General features: G+C 38.8%; 1 protein-coding gene across 8 annotated transcripts in view; it reads left to right on the forward strand.

Moving 5' to 3' along the window:
- Positions 1–13,915, forward strand: part of kif23 (kinesin family member 23) — a 47,489-nt gene extending 33,574 nt beyond the window's left edge. For 4 of the 8 annotated variants that reach the window (XM_072565286.1, XM_072565287.1, XM_072565289.1 and 1 more), the window contains 7 exons: positions 3,824–4,024; positions 5,880–6,191; positions 10,486–10,719; positions 11,025–11,113; positions 12,058–12,136; positions 12,297–12,367; positions 13,071–13,915. In XM_072565286.1, the coding sequence (XP_072421387.1) occupies positions 3,824–4,024; positions 5,880–6,191; positions 10,486–10,719; positions 11,025–11,113; positions 12,058–12,136; positions 12,297–12,367; positions 13,071–13,086 (1,002 nt within the window). In that variant the 3' untranslated portion in view covers positions 13,087–13,915. The remainder of the gene's footprint in view (positions 1–3,823; positions 4,025–5,879; positions 6,192–10,485; positions 10,720–11,024; positions 11,114–12,057; positions 12,137–12,296; positions 12,368–13,070) is intronic. The other 4 variants (XM_072565292.1, XM_072565293.1, XM_072565288.1 and 1 more) reach the window with 3 other exon arrangements.
- Positions 13,916–21,084: the final 7,169 nt, after the last annotated feature.

Consider the following 21,084-nt stretch of genomic DNA (forward strand, 5'->3'; position numbering starts at 1 on the left):
AATGCCTCTTAAATGTTGCAATTGTACCAGCCTCCACCACTTCCTCTGCCAGCTCATTCCATACACGTAGCACCCTCTCTGTAAAAAAGTTGCCTCTTAGGTCTCTTTTATATCTTTCCCCTCTCACCCTAAACCTATGCCCTCTAGTTCTGGACTCCCCGACCCCAGGGAAAAGATTTTGTCTATTTACCCTATCCATGCCCCTCATAATTTTGTAAACCTCTATAAGGTCACCCCTCAACTTCCGCTCCAGGGGAAACTGTCCCAGCCTGTTCAGCCTCTCCCTATAACTCAACTCCTCCAACCCTGGCAACATCTTTTCTGAACCCTTTCAAGTTTCACAACATCTTTCTGATAGGAAGGAGTCTAGAATTGCATGCAATATTCCAACAGTGGCCTAACCAATATCCTGTACAGCCGCAACATGACCTCCCAACTCCTGTACTCCATACTCTTACCAATAAAGGAAAGCATACCAAACGCCTTCTTCACTATCCTACCTACCTGCGACTCCACTTTCAAGGAGCTATGAACCTGCACTCCAAGGTCTCTTTGTCCAGCAACACTCTAGGACCTTACCATTAAGTGTATAAGTTCTGCTAAGATTTGCTTTCCCAAAATACAGCACCTCGCATTTATCTGTATTAAACTTCACCTGCACTTCTCAGCCCATTGGTCCATCTGGTCAAGATCCGGTTGAAATCTGAGGTACCCCTCTTCGCTGTCCACTACACCTCCAATTTTGGTGTCATCTCCAAACTTACTAACTGTACCTTTTATGCTCACATCCAAATCATTTATGTAAATGACAAAAAGTAGAAGACCCAGCACCGATCCTTGTGGCACTCCACTGGTCACAGGCCTCCAGTCTGAAAAGCAACCCTCCACCACCACCCTCTGTCTTCTATATTTGAGTAGTTCTGTATCCAAATGGCTAGTTCTCCCTGTATTCTGTGAGATTTAACCTTGCTAATCAGTCTCCCATGGGGAACCTTGTCGAACACCTTACTAAAGTCCGTATAGATCACGTCTACCGCTCAGCCCTCGTCAATCCTCTTTGTTACTTCTTCAAAAAACTCAATCAACTTTGTGAGACATGATTTCCCACACACAAAGCCATGTTGACTATCCCTAATTAGTCCTTGCCTTTCCAAATACATGGACATCCTGTCCCTCGGGATTCCCTCCAACAACTTGCCCACCACTGAGGTTAGGCTCACTGGTCTGTAGATCCCTGCCTTGTCTTTACCACCCTTCTTAAACAGTGGCACCATGTTAACCAACCTCCCAGTCTTCCGGCACCTCACCTGTGACTATCATTGATACAAATATCTCAGTAAGAGGCCCAGCAATCACTCCCCTAGCTTCCCACCGAGTTCTCGGGTACACCTGATCTAGGTCCTGGGGATTTATCCACCTTTAAGCATTCCAGGACATCCAGCACTTCCTCCTCTGTAATTTGGACATTTTGCAAGGTGTCAGCATCTATTTCCCTCCAGTCTATATCTTCCATATCCTTTTCCACAGTAAATACTGATGCAAAATACTCGTTTGGTATCTCTCCCATTTTCTACAGCTCCACACAAAGGCTGCCTTGCTGATCTTTGAGGGGCCCTATTCTCCCCCTAGTTATCCTTTTGTCCTTAATGTGTTTGTAAAAACTCTTTGGATTCTCCTTAATTCTATTTGCCAAAGCTATCTCCTGTCCTGTTTTTGCCCTCCTGATTTCCCTCTCAAGTATACTCCTACTGCCTTTATACTCTTCTAAGGATTCACTCCATCTATCCTGACTATACCTTACATATGATTCCTTCTTTTTCTTAACCAAACACTTAATTTCTTTAGTCATCCAGCATTCCCGATACCTACCAGCCTTTCCTTTCACTGTAACAGGAATATCTGGATTCTCGTTATCTCATTTCTGAAGGCTTCCCATTTTCCAGCTGTCCATTTACCTGCAAACATCTGCCCCCAATTAGCTTTTGAAAGTTCTTGCCTAATACCGTCAAAATTTGCCTTTCTCCAATTTAGAACTTCAACTTTTAGATCTGGTCTATCCTTTTCCATCACTATTTTAAATCTAATAGAATTACAGTCGCTGGCCCAAAAGTGCTCCCCCACTGAACCCTCAGTCACCTGCCCTGCCTTATTTCCCAAGAGTAGGTCAAGTTTTGTATCTTCTCTAATAGGTACATTCACATGATCAAGCTTCTTTTTTTTTGTATATTCCATTCTGGGTCTTCAGCGAAGAGTATAGTTTTCATTTTCGCAAACTTATGAATGGACTTTTTTTTTTCCCAGCTGAACCTTTTGAGTTCTTAGCATTATACCTGTATCTTTTGTCTTAACTGTTTATGTTGTCCAGTTGAAATCTTCTTTTATCACCAGTCTCCATGTTTATAATCTTTCATGGTGCATGAATCATGTATTTGTTATTATAAGCCCTCTTCTTTGAGATTTTGGCTGTACTCATTTCTTTTTCCAAGACCGTATATCTCCTTCTGCATCAACGCTTTCCGCAGTCATGCTGCGCTAATCTCCCATATCAAACATGTAGCTCTTCCCACTCTCCTGTTTAATCTAATTTTTTAACTTTATCATTTAATTACCCGCCCTGTCAGGATGTTTGCTTATGAAATTGTTTGGCCTTGAAAAGGAAGTGGTATTTGAGGTCTGACAAATGACCTTGCCAGTGCTGGGGGAGGGGAACAGCTTCTCTTGGTTCTTACATTGAGAGAGGTGTAGGGCTGCTATAGCCTGGGAGAACATGTGAAAAGTGTTGCAACTTAAGCATTGGCCAGGGTATCAGGTAATCTATATGACTGCATACGCCTGACAAGAGGATGTAGGATTTTACATCTTTATACCTTTTTTTGAGAGGTGGAATGGAAATGAGAAAATATTTTGTGTATGAACTGTTACCTTGTAACAGAGTGGTATTGGTATCATTTGTAACCCAGCATTAGCTATCACAACGGTTGAATTATTAGCAACTAACACAATGGCAAGCGATCATTGAAAATTAGCCAAGACGATGGGCCAGAATGACGTCAGCACATGTAAGCACCAATTGTGTGGACAGGAGCCCCAGTCAAGGGGTAATCAAGGTTTTGCTTGCTAAGGGAGGAAATGAGGACTCAAGCTGCCATCCAGCAGTATCTATATATACATTTGCACAAGGTTCGTAAAAGAATTGGAATGTAGAATTAACAAATACGGATAGGCAAGGAAAGCCAGAGAAACTAAAGCAAGGAATAGAAAAAGAGAAATTGGACATCCTAAGATTTGATGTACTGTGGACAGCAAGTGACAACTTTACAAGAAACAAAGTGAGACCAATATTCAGAAGAAGAAATGGAAGAGAGAGCAACTATAATGGTAGACAAGGAAGTTCTAAACCATGAGTCAAGGAAATATAATGCAATAGATTGCTAATGAAACTAAAAGGATAACCCATTGATGGTACCATGTTCTAACTAACTCACATATAAAAGTGTCTTTGCTAAATTGCCTTAACCTGAGTTTAGGCACCAGTTTGGCAAGAGTTTGCTTCAAGCACACAGGCTTGCAAAATTTGAAATAGAGCAATCCAGTAAAGTAAACTTAAAAAGAATTTTGTGGTTTGGATAGGTACGGCCCATGGGTTGATTTGTCTCTTCCTGAAATATTCCTGTAACAATAAAGTTAATATACAAGTTCACTAAATTCCGTAAAGTTATTGCGAAGGAAAATTAATCTTTTTCTCCTTCTTCCCTTGTCTTTCTCCGCAACCTTCCCCAAACCTTTTTGGGGGAAATACAAATTTGGCCAAATTAACCTGCAGGAACGTCGTGTTCAAGCTAAGCAGCTCGAGATGCAAAATAAGCTTTGGGTGAAAGATGAAAAGCTCAAGCAACTCAAAGCAATTGTTGCAGAGGCAAGGACAGACAGGGCTGAGAAACCAGAGAGGACACCAAGGGAAAACGACAAGAAAGTACATGTACATGTGCGATCGGCATCTCCACCTTCAGTTCCTGTATGTACAGTAAGATGCTTAAGTTGCTTAACACAATACTAAATCTTTGTGTATATTTAATTTTTAGGATAATATTTAGTGTTTGTCAATTTGGAAAAAAAAGCATTACATAATGCTTTTTAGTGGAATGTATTTTCAACATCTTTGATCAAGTTACTGCTTTGTCTTGTCATTTGAATTCCTATATATAATTCTGCAGGCCATGAGTTTATTTTAAAATGGTATATTTGGTAAAATATTATGTGTTGTGACTTTGTTGTTTCATGAGGTTAGATGAAGGTTGAGATGCCATCTAGCAATGGGCCTTTTTGTACATTGCTGCATTATTCCACGTTATAAATTATTTTTCATTTTGCAAACTTGATCTGGTGACTAATTGTGATATCAGATTAAGTCTATTTGGGGCATGTATTTTGCACCTAGAAAGTCAATTTCTGAAATTTTGTATCTTTTGTTAAAAACGGTTATTTTTCTCTTTTGAAGTGACAGATTGTTGCCCCATGGTGAACTGAGGCTGTGTTTGATTTCTCTATATAGTTAAACCTTCCTCTCTTTCCACAAGGTTTATAGAACCATTTTGCTTTCACAATGACCTAAATTGCTGCAAGCATTTTGGTAGTTTAGTGGAAATACAACTAAATTAAAGCTGTCTTTCACATGTCTTCAATGTTGCACTAACTCCATACCTAAGAGAAATGTGCATTGCTTGAGAGATTTAGCATGGGGTACACTAGCATGGAGTACTTGCATTTGATGTTGGCATAGAGGATTTATCCAGATTATTTCTGAATGAGATGTGGATGTGTCAATTAGCTGCTCCTTTCATGATCTATCCTATGCATCTGCACCCGATTTACTTTTTTGATTGTTCACATAGGTGATAGGGAAGGGAAAAGAGCTCAGGAACACACTTATTCGTTATTTCTTGGATTTGCTTAACATTTTAGCATTGCATTGATATAAAGTGATTATCAATTTTTGTACGTTGCACTTTGTAATGGCAGAGACATTTTGTGACTCTATGGGATAAATTCTTATCCTATTTACTTGTAAATGTTCTGTATTAAGGACCTTCACTGCCATGTTATATTGACTTTTAATAATTGGTTATCTTCCACATCTTTATATTCAATGAAATTTTAAATGAATCAAAACCAAAGTTTAGTGTTGCAATAATTACCACTCTGTGTCTATTCTGCAGCTCATTGTTAGTAATCCTGGTAGCTATGTTTATACATATCTTTGCAGCACTCAACCTTTATTCTGCTCGAGGTCTCTAGGGGCGCATGAATTCTTTAGGACGCCTGTGCTCTTTATTTTTTTACGCAGAAAATATGATGCAAGAAAAATTGTGCATAAAAACTAGGAAGGTAAACTGGTAAGGTAAATTGTGCGGTTTTAGAAAAATCTATCATTGTACTTGTTGATATCAGCACATAAGGAAAAATGCAAGTGGACTATTTCCATATTCATTTGCAAGTTTCCTAACCTGGATCATATCTGCAAAATCGGTATGTTTGAAAAAGCATATCTGGTTTTTAAGTGGTGAAGAGGAACTCCAATGGATACTCCAGTGGTTCTCGCTGGTTAAGGCTAGGGTTTGGCAATGATATTTTCAACAGTCAAATAGCCTGACACCTTCCGCCTCACACACATAATGGTACTCTGAGGTACCAGACGATGGCTGATATGACTATTCTAACCATATCTCAGCAAGTTTTGCTACTTTTCTAATAGATGGATCAGAACTGCAGTACAAAATAGAACTATTTATTGTTAATAACTATTACATATTGAAAAAATCTGATCACTGTATATATTTTTAAGTGTATGTCTTTTCTAATTTTTCATCCTATTTCTGTAGTTTCCTGGTAACAGTTTAGCATCCCAACCCATTAGCCAGAACTGCCCAGTATCTAGGCCACAGCTGCATAGGCGCTCTAACTCCTGCAGCACCATCTCTGTGGCCTCCTGCATCTCCGAATGGGAGCAGAAAACTCCAGAATGGAACAGAAATGGTAGTGCACTGCCCAAGAATAAACGTAGACTGCTGGAGACTCCACAAGTTAGGGACTCCAATTTCCAAGAGAGAAGGCAGGGAGTGAACAAGCTGGGCAGCGGCAAAGTCAACGGCCATAGAAGAGAAGGCGGAGTAGACCAGGATGGACCCCAGCGGGTTAGTGAGCACTAAAGATTGTAAAGGGTAAAATTGTACAATTAAGGCACTAAAGAAAGCACTGCACACAGCACACACTTCCTCTAAGAAGAAGTCAACTTAATTACTCGTCAGTATCATCCGTGCAGTCTTTATATTCTGTTGCAATGTCTAACTGCTGCTGTATTACTCCTTGCTGGTTGCTTGTTATGCTCACCAATCAAGAGATTTTTAAAAATTCATTCATGGGCTGTTGCCACTACTTGTTAGGCCAACATTTATTGCCTGTCTCCATTTTCCCTTGTGGACCTAGTGATGAGCTGCTGGCTTTGAACCACTGCTGTCCATTTGAAAATAATTGACAGGATTTAATGATACTTAATGAGCACTTTCTAGGGGAATGACTTGTTCTTGTGTCCTTTAATTCTTAACGTATGTATAGGTAACTGATACTCCTGTTGGGTCGTTCACTTTGTGAATTGTATAATGTTGAATGGTCAAGCCCAACTTGCTGTACTGAATCAAAGGACAGACTTTGAAATATAATTGAGCTAGTTTTGTAATTGCGGTAATTAGGTTTTGTCAGTTGTATTATTTCTAACATTTGATCATATGCAGGAGAACATTCATTAGAACTGCACCGAAAGCCAAATTAGTGCAGATGTTAGAAATCCGAATGAAATGTTGCCAGAGAAATTTAACAGATGTGGCAGCATCTGTGAATAAAGAAATAGTGAATGATTTGAGTGCCATATGTTTATTCTTCAGATCATACCAGACTCAAGAGTTACTCTCTCAGCTCTCGGTCTGTTAGCCCAATTGACTGGATGGCTGGTTTGCAATGCAGTGACATCAACAGTGTGGGTTCAATTTTCACACCAACTGAGGTCACCTTTGAAGGTCCTGCCTTCTTAGCATTGCTTCTAGTCTGTGAGAAGGTGACCCTCAGTTAAACTCTCCACCAGTTATCTCTCTGCAACAGGAGAGCAGCCCTGTGTCCTCTGGGATTATGGTGACTTTATTATAGCAAACTTGCAAATTTTAATGTTGCTTTAAGATGGCTGTTAAAATAATCCTGCTAAGTAATATCACTGTGCAACCTGAGAGTGAGTCCTTGGCCTTGTGGCCTCTTACCTCTTCATTGTGCACTTGTGATAATCAAACAACCTTGTTATTTTAGATTTTCCTGTATACCTTTGACAGTTGTATATGTGAGATCCAAATTTAGAATTATCAGTTTAAAATCTAATCCTTGTTACATTATTTCAATGCAAATTTTCTGATGTCAAGATACTGCACGGAGTCTGAGAATGGACTGTTCCATTTGTCGCAGCTTCAACCTTGTGGAAAATGTCTCGCGAGAAAGAGATACATTATAGGTTTAATACACACTTACAGTATAGTCTGTATGGACAAGTTAGAATGTTTGAAGTTACTGATTGTTTGGCAAGCGCTGAATGTTAATTTCTAAGCTATTGATGCAGACAACAAGCAATGTGTGCTGCTGCTTATTGTTGTAACTGCTTTTTTTTTACTTGCTTTAATTGCAAAATTGTCTAATTCTCAGTTCACCACTTCATCTGTATATTTGGATGAAAGGTCCAAGGCTCAAATAACTGTCAAAAAGCCACAACAATCTCTAATATATGTCTGAATTGTTGTGCTTGGATTTAAATTTGCCTTTTTCAGTTTTTGAGTTTTGACATGCCAAAAAAAGGGTGAGCCTGCACATTCCAATATCTATGTGTACCTATCAAGTTTGTTTTCTCAGTACTAAGTAGAACCTTTTGTGGAAAACATTTTTCTCTTTGTTATTTTTATACACCCTAACATTTTTATAATTGCAATTTTTCACACTAACATTTAATGTTTTTGGTATGTATCTGGTAATTTGGGAGTATTCTCTGCAAGCTCTGGGTTCAGGTTTGCTCTGGGTCATGATAGGTCGTATTATGATCATTATCATAGCTATCAACCTGCAAATCCTTCCAGTGCTCCATTCATTCCTCCAAGGGAAGGAAAGGAATCGACAAAGCTGGCATCATTCCGCTGAAGCTCTGGTATTTGGGTAATTCTTATGTGATGCAACAGTTAGTTATCGGAAAGTAGCACATAAGCTCCCATTGTTCGGAACTGGCATATAGGTGTAAAGATGAAACCTCCAAAGGTTCTTTAGAGGACAGATTCTGATGATTAGTTGATCTTGTAGCACTGAGTAAGATTTTTGCATTTGCTTTCATTTTAAGACCTAAGTGAATTTACAGTTAAAGATATTTTTAATCACCCTGTTCAGGCAGATTCTTACACATGTCTGGAATAGGTGGGACTTGAACCCAAGCTTTCAAGCCCAGAGGTAGTGGTACTGCCACTATTCCACAAGTGCCAATTCGTTTGTTGTTATAGGTACTTCCAATCAACTTGTTCAGATGTGTTATGACCAAGTAGGGCTTGAACCTGTATCAGAGGTAGGGTCACTACCAGTGCACCACACAAACCTTCAGTGCATAATTATAGATTGAATTGAGTGACCCATCTAAAGGTTTACTATTCCTGAATAGTTCCAAGATCATTCCAAATATGGGTATGTTTTCACAAGTTTCTCAATATGTACAGCTTGTCAAAACCAGTACAAATGATATAAAGGACTCTGTCAATTTACAATGGAATGCTGTTTCCTGTTAAATTGTGTTGACTGAAGTTCTTCTCTTGTCTTCTGACATTTTACACACTATCACTAAGACCCAGACCTGAATAAGTATTGATAACTACTAAGCCTGTGTCTGATCTGAGACATCCTGAGACTTTAATTGCCTTGCTATGTACTTGAACAGTTCAGATTGGCTAAACAATGTATGATTCCTGATTTGTTTCTTCAAAAGTAAAAGCCGTTTTAGTGGCATCACTTCCTACTGTCTCCTGATTGGTTTTCTAAGGTGTCACTTATAAGATCGTGCTCACTCTTCATCATGGTTTGTTTCTGTTTTTGATTTCTCACTAAGAGAATAAGTGATTTTCCAATATTTATATTTTGCATATACAGTATTTATCTTGAGGTATAAAGTTCAACATGAAAATTTCCAATTACTGTCTGGTTAGTTACACATCTAGATTTAAAAATAACTATTCTTAGTTTGCAAGTGATATTTGAAATGAATGATCTGGCTAACTCTCAACGTGTAACTTTTCAATTTTTGGCCAACAACCCAATAAAATGCAGTAGTGCACAGTTTCCTACCCAAGTACTAGTGTTGAGAGAGAGCTCCTAAACAATGGAGAGACTTTCATACTGATAACAATCATTTTGCAAAACCAGCTGTTTGTCCATTGTCAAAATGTTACTAATTTGAATAAATACATGCATGTCATAATAAGTGTTTAAAAAAAATTAAAATATACCTCATTTGTGAGATAATCTATTTCCTTGCTCTCCTGTGCATGTATCTACCCTTCTGTTATTTGATGGCTCATCCAAAAGGAGGAGAATTCAATGTCTGCTGTACCACCTTTTTATTTCTGCCATGCAGAAGCACACACTTGTAGTCCAGATATAAGACAAAGGGGGTTGGGAGTTTCATTGTGAGCTGACTGTGATTCTAGGCATGCACTAATAATTTTAATTAGCTTTCATTTTGATTGTTGCTTGGCTTTCAGTTCTGTTCTAACCATCAGAAATGTGCATGTTTTGGTTTTTCCTAAATATGTGCTTCAGCACAAATACAATTGGAAATGTAAAATTAGATAATGGATGTTGTCTGTGCATGTGAAGCTACTAAATGTCTTAAGGTCTTGAAGCATGGTTCCTCTTGCCTCGCCTGAGAAATGCTCTTGTATGTGGTAGCGTTACTAGTCTTGAAAACCTCGTTCTTGTTTTTTTTGGTGCATGGTGGCTTGCTTTACATAATCATGAAGGATCCTTTTCCTAACTTACAGTTGGCTATTAACATAACCTAGCTGAAGTCTTCTCTGGCTAGTTAACCAAATCAATTTGTATATTCTAAATTCAGTAACTCATTTAGGTTGAAAACTTACTATGCTATTTGCAATTCCAAATTAAATCAGAAAATAATGCAAAAAATCTGCTTCGTCTAATCTATTATAATGCAGCTTTGCATTTCTGGTCTTGCCAGGTTATTTTCTAGCAAAGCATAGGTTTAAAATTCAAATAAAAGTTGAATTTGTTCTTCCTATTAACAAGACCAATGTGTTTTTCTTTTCGCATTACTTTTGCCAATCAAATCTGTATTTTTTTTAAGGGATCCTCTAATTAGGAATCTCTGATTACAATTTCTGTTGATTACTGTTTCAATCTGCTTAGAATGCACCACCTGTTCGCCTACGCCACAGACGGTCACGCTCAGCGGGTGGGGAACGATGGGTAGACCATAAGCCAGTTGGTAGCGTGGAAACAGACACTGTCCTACAGCCACACATTCCCAATGCCATCACAGTGGCTGTGCCAAATGAAAAAGCTCTGGCTAAGTGTGACAAGTACATTTTGACACACCAGGAGCTTGCATCGGATGGGGAGATTGAGACCAAGCTCATCAAGGTAATGAACAGAATTGCAGCAAAATTCAAGTAAATAAAGCTTAAGCGATCATAATTCTTGATTTAGAGCATTTATCTATCAGATTTCATGTTTCTAGTTTTTACTTCAAATAACATTTTTCAAATACGTTTGCAGGTAGCATTGATCATTTCAGTTTTGGGATTGGCAATTTGTTTTTGATTCAGTTTCACTTTTTAAAAAAATGTTATAAACCACCTTTTCTAAAAAAAAACTTGTAAACAATATTTAAAGTTCCACTGTGTTGTCATGATAGTGATTAGTGTGAATTTTATTGTAATTTGAAGGGAGAAGTTTACAAAACCAGGGGTGGTGGGCAGGCCGTGCAATTCACAGATATTGAAAAACTAAAACAAGAGGCACCCGGCAGCACGAGGTACGTATTGTGGCACAGTGTGTGAATTTCAATTAATGATAATGGTCAGTTTTGGAAGATTAGCTTGAATTTGCATGCATTGGTTTAATGATGGGAAGAATAGTAGAATCAGTGTAATATCCAGTGATGTCTTATTAAAATATATCTCTCCTCTTTAATACAGTACATTGTTTTAACTTCAATATGCTTTGGAATTTCCAAGCAGTGTATACCCATTTGTAATTTGAGTAGGAACTGCACGTTGTAAACTGAACATTATATGCTTGTCTTTTACACACTTCAGACCGTTTTTCAAAAAGCATTATAATTTAGAATTTTAAACAATGAAGCTCCTTGATTCTTTAGTGTTTTGAAAATTAAACAGGTGAGTAATTTCACTGAAGAAATTAGTTGGCAGAGCAGCAATAGTTGAAGAATGAATTTATTGTTATTGGTTAAATTGGCTTCTTGTACTGTTGAGAATCTGACCCTTTGTATTGAAGCTTTAAGAAAATGCATTTTCTTTCACAAATCTGTTCATTCTTATTAGCTCAATCAGTGCAAATGATTTCAGTCCACTCATTTTAAAATAAATATTTTTGCTATTGAGTTATTTTTTTCAAATTTCTTAGTTTTGTTACAATATAATATGTTTGCCCATTTTTTTTGTTGGTCTTAAATACCTACCCTTTTGGTTAGTCATATAAAGACTTGATTATCTCATACACCAAAATAAGCGAATATAATCAACTAGATAGTTGATTCATGAACGCAGGAATAGTTATGCCACTTTATAACCTTTCCTGATGGTAATACGTAAGCATGTTGAAATTGGAAACTTCAACCTTTTTGAGCCTGGGAAGCTATAAGCTGTAAACGGTATAGTATATCCCTAGCTGTGCAATGATCTTGGAGAAACTGTAAATAATGTGTTTGCCTTTTTTAATTTTGTCTCCACTTACTAGAAAACGTAGATCTTCACAATCAGCACCCCCTCAACAAGAAGAGACTACAGAATCAGAATGGACTGATGTGGAGACCAGGGTAATGACCTGTATTTTTGGTATTTTTGAAGATTAAAGCCAAGCACTGGGGAGCTTCCTCAAACATCTCTTTCTCAATTCCTCTGCTTATGCCTGTTATCAACTCTAATATTAAAGATCACTAATACTGCTTTTTCAGCTTGTGATATTCTGTTTTTCAGTGTTCAGTTGCTGTAGAAATGAAAGCAGGAAGCAACTTTGGACCTGGGTATCAGCATCATGCTCAACCCAAGTATGTCGTCTTACCTGCTTTAGGTTTATTTCACATGGTCTTTATTTGTCTGAGAACAGTCAGCAATTCTGAATTGTGTTTTGGTTTGAGCTGGCCAGTAAATTATCCCAGTGCCTGGAAATCTACATATCTCTGCAAAATGTCCCACAGAGTATTGTAACTTGAGTTTGGATCTCTGGAAGGAAGGTCTAACTGCAGAGGTTTTGACTTAATTTGACAATAGTTACTGCATGTAGTCAACTTGGCTAGCAATGTAAATTTAACTAAATGGGTGGGCTAAAGATTTGCACGTGTGGTGTGAGGGAGAGAAGAACAAACGGGGCACTTTTAAACACAAATATAAAGAAGCTGCTGATATAAGGACAAGAGGGCTAAGGGTTGGGCAAGAGATATGGGGTTGGGGACAGAGAGAGAATGAGGAAATTTATTTTGAGCAATGTATGCCGATGACCTGGAATTTGCAATCTACATGGGTGGGGAAAGCTGAGGCTATTATTGATTTCAAAACAAAATTGCATGGGCACTTGAAAAATGAATCTACAGGGATTGAAGGGGGCCAGGGAAATTGACTGGATTGTTCTTCAGAAAGCTAGCATGGATTTGATGGGCCAGATGGTTTCCTCTTGTGACATAATCATTGATTTTGTTTTGACTGATTACTGAAATAGCTTCTTAATATATTTCTCTCCCTTTTTGTTTCTAGGCGCAGAAAACCATAAATGCCAGATACTATAAACAAACTTCCTTCAGCAGAATAATCTTGGGCAAATAGTGGGCAATTGTTAAGCGTTGGCAGGGTAGATGATACTATGCAAAATTAGGGGGAATGTGATATCAATGCTGTAAACATTTTTGAACTGAGACAATAGTAAACGTAGCTGGCTTGTTTTGTATATATTTGATATTCAGGTGCCGTTTCATTGCACATCACAGATTATGTATTTTACAGTATGAGCATTGTGCTTATTTTTACATGTGGATACAAATTTTATACCTTTCCCATGTAGATTAATCATGATCTTTTGTTTTGCGATTTTGTTTTTCCAAACAAATAGCCAGTATCATTGAAAGAAAAAACTTTTGTGTTTACAGATTGTCTGTGGTTTTCATAAGACCATTTGGGAAATTCTGTTTGTAAATTGCAGCATCCTATATGTGGACTTTTTTTTTGTTATCTTTTTAAAGAAAAGAAAATACGATTATGCTTGCCACATGTATTTCTTTTTAAAAAGCAATCAACATTTGATCACCAAACCCTGGCTTCACGTGTTCTGAGCTGCTGCTATTGTTCAGTTGACACAATGCACTTTAGAATGAACCCATTGTTTTATGTGTATATGCATGTCAGCTTCAAGGTAACATCTTTTGTCTCTCGTACCATAAGCTTTTCAATAGGCAATAATTTCATTATTACTTCAACTGTACATTATAAACCATTAAACCTAATAGATTTTTGTTTAACATGGTTTTGTTGGAAATCTGAATATTTTATTTGCAATGTCTGAACTATAAATAGTCAATTTTGATTAAATTGTTCATACAACATTACATGATGTTTTGTGGGTCTCTTTTTTACCAATATGGGAAGAATAGAAAATATCTGCTGTTGAATTCAGCGTTTGAAGATCTATTTTAAAGGTTTTTCTTTTGCTTTGTGAAAATATTAAAAGTGCACGTGCTACACTATGTTCTTCCTAGTCTGGATACATGAAAATACAAATGTGGTTAAAGCCACAATTTCCAGAGCAGCAGGTTTAAGAAGCCTATGTTTTATTTCATAAATTTGTTCATGTAATATGTAACTGCATCAGTTCCAAAAGAATGCAAACCTATCCAATTTCCTTCAGCTAAAGTAGCATTGGGTATTTCAATATCTAATGTTTAATGCATGTTTTACATAATTATTTATTTGACGACTTGAAATGAGTTGGGCTGATGTCTGCTCTTTGCCAGCTCCATGTTGTTTAATAACTCCCCTCATCCTGTTTATGATGTTCATATTCCTGAGCTGTTGTTACCTTTTATGGTATTTTTAACTAACTACAGATTACTGCACTGGCTGTTCCAGGTGCCACCAGTTATTTCCCTTTAAGTAGTGGAAGGGAAGTTGTCAAGAGCAGCTTGTTATTGTTTGGTCAGAAAGTGGCTAAGATGGGTCACAAAATAGTTGTGGAGCTGCAGTCAGTACCCTTTATTGGAAAGAGGAGGAAAGGTCAAGCACACCTGTAGCATTGGCAGAACTTGTCTGGCATACCACATGACCTGGAAGGTCCTCCGATGTGGTGAGAATAAAATGAAATTTTGATACTGCACTAAACATGCAGTCAATAAACTGCTGCTTTCAAATCATACGAGCTAAGGTCAGGTGAGTGTGACAGCCCTTGACATGAAGGACTCACTGGACTGTGTGTGTGTGCGCACGCGTGTCAGGGGCCCTTGCAAAACTAGAATCAGTGGATATCTGGGGACAAACTCTGCTAATTGGAGTCATACTTGGCACATAGGAAGATGGCTGTGGTTGTTGGTGGTCAGTCATCTGAGCTCCAGGATATCTCTGCAATAGTTGCTATGGGTAGTATCCTAAGCCAAACCAACTTCAGCTGCTTCATCAATTACTTTCCCTCCATCAGGTCAGAAGTGGGATTCTTTACCAATGTTCAGCACCATTCACAACTCCTCCAATGCTGAAACAGTCCATGTTCAAATGCAACAAGATCTGGACAGTATCCAAACTTGGGCTGATAAGTGACAAGTAACATTTATGCCACACAAATGCCAGGGAATGACCATCTCCGATAAGAGTCAATCTAATCTCTGCCCTTGGCATTCAATATTGTTACCATCACTTAAAAAGCCCACTGTCAACATCCTGAAGGTTACCATTAATCAGAAACTCAACTGGAGGTGTCACAAACAGTGATTATGAGAGCAGGTCAGACTCCTTCCTGACTTCCCAAAGCCTGTCCATCATTTATAAGTCACAATTCAGGAGTGAAATGGAACACTTGCTACTTGATTGGCACCATATCCACTCCCTCCACCATCAATGCTCAGTCGCCGCAGCGTGTATTGTCTATAAGATGCCCTGCAGAAATTCACCAATGATCTTAAACAGCATCTTCCAAATCCATGACCACTTCCATCTAAAAGGACATAGGTAGCAAATACATGGGAACACTACCTCCTGCAAATTCACCTCCCAGCCACTCACCATCCTGACTGGAGAATATATCCCTTTATCTAGGTCAAAGTTATAGAATTGCCTTCCGAAGGGCATTGTGGATCAACGTACAGTATGTTGGCTGCTGTGGTTCAATAAGTCAGCTCAACTTTTCAAGGGCAACTAGAAATGCTGGATAGTCAGCAATGTCCATGTTCCATGAGTAAATTAAATAAACTTCCTTCAGTAGCCAGTAACTCTCGACCAAGGAGGTATTCAAGCTTTCCTTTGTTGGAGAGGAACTTAAAAAAGACTGACCGTATGTGATGTTCAAGTTCTACCTTCTGACCTTCTGTACTGTACAAAGAAAGTATTGTATGTGAAATAAAATGAATACTACCAGAAAAATTGTGGACCCAGGATATATTCATCTGTTGAAGAATAAAAAAATGACCTTTTCTCTTTCACATCTCCCCACTAAAGCATTTGAGAATTTAAAACTGTGTAAAGTCTTGTGGTTTATCTTCCTCTTCCCATTCCAGGATCATACAGATTCATGAATGGTCTATCAGTTCCGAGTGTGAAAGAAACCCTCATTTCTTTTGGTTTGATTTGCTGCCAGCCAAGCAAGTTTAAACTTTCTATTTTGGGGCACTTTAACCTCACTACACTCAATTCTTACACTCTTCTTTATTTTGCTCTTGTTTATTTTATCACAAAAGTTTGCTGTTTGCTCAAAAAAGGATCGTTTAAGATTTTTGAGTACAAAGTTTGTTCAAGCAGTGTCACTTGGCACTTTTGTAGGTAGAATCACCATTTAAGGTGTTTATTTTATTTAAATACCTTTTTGCCGTTAACAGGAAATGTTAACACATTGCTATGTCAAACAGAAACACATTCACATTCTGCTCTTACTGCCAAAGGGTATACATCAAACCTCAGCACCTTTTTCATTTGGTTTTTATTGGATTCTAAAACTTTTTGATTGGATTTCTTATTGTTACATGTACCTAGGTACAGTGAAAAGTTTTGTTTTGAGTGCAGTACAGGCAGATCAAACCATACAAACTGTATAAGGGCCATAGAACAGAGTGAAGGATACATTGTTCTGGCTGCAGAAACTAAATTTAACTTTAAATGAGCTGTTCTTGAACCTGTTGGTATGTGTGTTTTCAGCATTTGTCCCTTTCCGATGGAACAGATTATAACTGAGATGGAAGGGTTCTCTGATTATGTTAGCTGGCTCGAGTGATATATTGGGCTATGTTCACAACTCTAGTTACTAATGGTCCTGGGCAAAGCAGTTGCCATACAAAGCAGTGATTCATCCAGATAGAATGCTGTTTGTGTTGCATCTATAAAAATTGGGAAGAGTCTTTATGGACATGCTGAATTTCCTTCACCTCCTGAAAAAGTAGAGGCATTGTTGTGCTTTCTTGAACATAGCTTCAACATGGGTGGCCCTGGATAGATTGACGATCCTCCCTGGTCCTGTGTTTTACAGGTGATTAACTGAGCATTAGTTATAGCCATTTCTTCTCATTAGGAACATTGCCAGTGTTGCTGAGAAAGTGGTGCTGATTTCCATCTGGTGGCTTGACTTGCAAGGTTGAATTAGAGGAAGAAGTGACTTCAATTTACCAAGCACCTTTCACAATCTTGAAAAGCACTTTAATCACTGCCCTAAAGCAGGGACATACAATTAGTGCAGTGCAGAATCTCACGAGCAGTAACAGGCAGACTGTTGTAGGGGTCCCAGCAACATGGAGTATTGTAGGATTTGAGCTAGAACCTGATTAAAAGTCTGGTAAGGCCCATCCTGAGTGGGAGAATCTCACTCCATCTCTTATGCTTTTCACAGCACGGTGAGTTTCTCACTAGCAGCACTGAGTTATCAACAAGGAACAAATAAACTTGAACATCCTATTTCTGTTTGGAATGGAAGTGTCAAATTTTGGACAGATTCAAAATTTTTTAAAGGCATAGAAAAGGTAACCCTAGAATATTTGAGCTAAAGACACAGTTTCTAACTTTAAAAAAACACAAACTTAAGCTTGATTTTATTCATTCATGAGATATTATTTCCGCTGGTTAAGCTATTTTTCTTGTCCAGAGGGTACAATGAGTCAGTCACATTGCTGCAGGTCTAGGGGAAGGACAGCAGATTTCCTTGCCTAAACAGCCAGATGGATTTTCACTGTAACTGGAATACATGGTCACCATTGCACCAGCTCTTTTATTTTTCCAGAATTTTTATTGAATTCAAGTTTTACCATCTGCCACAGTGGAATTCAAATGCATGTCTCAAGAACGTTAGTCAGAGGTTCTGCATTAATAGTCCACCGACATAAACACGACTCCAGCATCTCCCCCTCAAATGTTTTGATGTTACTTATATATAATTTGTTTTTATTTATTGTCTCAGTCTTTGTTCCAAACTTAGTTAGCAGTGATGGAGTCCCAAGACAAGAGTTTAGGATTAACTCAGTCTGTTCCTACTCTTGGTGTCATATTTAACCCTGAGTTTGAACTTCTGACCTTGTATTTCTGCCTATTTCCATCTCCGTAACATTGTGCGTTTTTTTTAGTAGATTTCTAGCTCAGCTTGATGTTCTGGTTGTAAGTTTGCTCACTGAGCTGGAAGGTATGTTTTCAGACGTTTCGTCATCATACTAAGTTAAATCATCTGTGACCCTCCGGTGAAGTGCTAGTGTTATGTCCTGCTTTCCATTTATGTGTCTTGGTTTCTCAAGTTGGGCGATATCATTTCCTGTTCGTTTTTTCCTCATAGGATGGTAGATGGGGTCCAAATCGATGTGTTTATTAACTGAGTTCTGGTTAGAATGCCAAGCCTCCAGGAATTCTTGTGCATGTCTCTGTTTAGCTTGTCCAAGGATGGATGTGTTGTCCAAGTCACAGTAGAACGAACAGTTAATGGAGAACTTCAAACCAGTGTCTACAGGAAAACAACACATACAGACCAAATACTTAACTACAGCTGTAATCATCCCAACACCCACAAATGGAGCTGCATCAGATCATTATTTCAACAGGCCACAACACACTGCAGCAGCCAGGAATTACGAACAGCAGAAGAAAAATACCTATACAACGAATTCATGAAGATAGGGTACCCGATAAACACAGTCCGCTGATTTCTCGACAACAAACCCAAGCAAGCAGACACAACATGCCCAGAAACTCTAGCCACATTGCCATACATCAAAGACATCTCTGAAATGACTTCCAGACTACTCAGACTCCTTGGCATCATGGTAGCCCACCAACACACTAAAACAGTGGCTGATGAGCCTAAAGGATCAATACAAACAACTAGCAAAATGAATCCATTTACAAAATATTGTGCAAGGAATGTAACAAACACTACACAAACAAAACTAGCCACTAGGATACATGAACACCAACTGGCCATCAAAAGACATGACCCACTCTCACTAATATCCTTACATGCAGATGAAGAAGGACATCCCTTTGACTAGTGCAATACACACATCTATCCTAGGACAAGCTAAACAGAGACATGTACAGGGATTCCTAGAGTCCTGCATTCTAACTGCAACTCCAATAAACATTTATTTGGACCCCATCTACCATCCTCTGAAAAAACACCGGAAATGATAGCACCCACCTTAACAGCTACTGCAACACAGATGCGTTTAAACTAAATAGCGGGGGGACAACTGGAAGTTTAAGAAAGAAATTGAAAGGAAAGGTAGAAAAGGGAAGTCAAGAAAGACAACGGTATCAATGAAGCAGAAAACTCAAAAAGGGATCATGCTGTAAGGTTGAGTGAAATAGGGGTTGATAGGAAGGGTGAGGGCAGTAACAAATTAAAAATACTATATATGAATGCACGAAATATTAGAAATAAGATCGATGAGCTTGAGGCTCTTTTGGAAATTGGCAGCTACGATACTGTGGGGATAACTGAGACGTGGCTTCAAGTGGACAGGTCCTAGGAAATGAGGCTATACTTGCTATCGTAAGGACAGACTGACAGGCAGAGGAGGTGGGGTGGCCATGTTGGTAAGGGATGATATTCAGTCCCTTGCGTTGGGGGGACCGAGAATCAGGGGATGTAGAGTCAGTATGGATAGAGCTTAGAAACTCTAAGGGTAGAAAGACCCTCTTGGGAATTATCTACAGGCCCCCAAACAGTAGTATGGATGTAGGGTGTAAGTTGAATAAGGAGCTGAAATTGGCCTGTCGCAAAGATGTTACTACAGTTGTCATGGGGGATTTCAACATGCAGGTAGACTGGGAGAATCAGGATGGTATTGGACCTCAAGAAAGATACTTTGTGGAGTGCCTCCGAGATGGATTCTTAGAACAGCTGGTGCTGGAGCCTACCAGGAAGAAGGCAATTCTGGATCTGGTATTGTGCAACGGACCAGAATTGATCAGGGACCTCGAAGTGAAGGAGCCATTAGGAGGTAGTGACCATAATACAATAAGCTTCAATCTGCAATTTGAGAGGGGGAGGGTACAATCGGAAGTGAAATTATCTCTGTTAAATAAAGGGAACTATGGAGCTATGAGGGAGAAGCTGACCAAAGTTCAATGGTGCAATACCTTAACAGGGATGACAGTGGAGGAACAATGGCGGATATTTCTGTGTATAATGCAGAAGATGCAGGATCAGTTCATTCCAAAAAGGAAGAAAGATCCTAGGAGGAGGCATGGGTGGCCGTGGCTGATGAGGGAAGTTAAGAAACATATAAAGTCAAAAGAGAAAAAGTATAACATAGCAAAGATGAGTGGGAAAACGGAGGACTGGGGAGCTTTTAAAGAACAACAGAAGATTACTAAGAAGGAAATACGCAGAGAAAAAAATGAGGTACGAAGGTAAACTGGCCAAAAATATAAAGGAGGATAGTAAAAGCTTTTTTAGGTATGTGAAAGGCAAAAAAAATGGTTAAGACTAAAATTGGGCCCTTAAAGACAGAAACAGGGGAATATATTACGGGGAACAAAGAAATGGCAGAAGAATTGAATTGGTACTTCAGATCTGTGTTCACTGGGGAAGACACAAGCAATCTCCCTGAGGAAACAGTGGCTGAAGGACCTGAACTGAAGGGAATTTATATTTGCCAGGATTTGGTGTTGGAGAGACTGTTAGGTCTGAAGGTTGATAAGTCCCCGGGGCCTGATGGCCTACATCTCAGGGTACTGAAGGAGGTGGCTCGGGAAATCGTGGATGCATTGGTGATTATTTTCCAGAGTTCGATAGATTCGGGATCAGTTCCTGCGGATTGGAGGGTGGCTAATGTTGTACCACTTTTTAAGCAAGTTGGGAGAGAGAAAGCAGGAAATTATAGACCAGTTAGTCTGACCTCAGTGGTGGGAAAGATGCTGGAGTCTATTATAAAGGATGAAATTATGACACATCTGGATAGTAGTAACAGGATAGGTCAGAGTCAACACGGATTTATGAAGGGGCAATCATGCTTGACTAATCTTCTGGAATTTTTTGAGGATGTAACTCTGAAGATGGACAAGGGAGATCCAGTGGTTGTAGTGTACCTGGACTTTCAGA

The sequence above is a fragment of the Chiloscyllium punctatum genome, chromosome 48 (genome assembly GCF_047496795.1).
Source record: "Chiloscyllium punctatum isolate Juve2018m chromosome 48, sChiPun1.3, whole genome shotgun sequence".
Taxonomy (NCBI): domain Eukaryota; kingdom Metazoa; phylum Chordata; class Chondrichthyes; order Orectolobiformes; family Hemiscylliidae; genus Chiloscyllium; species Chiloscyllium punctatum.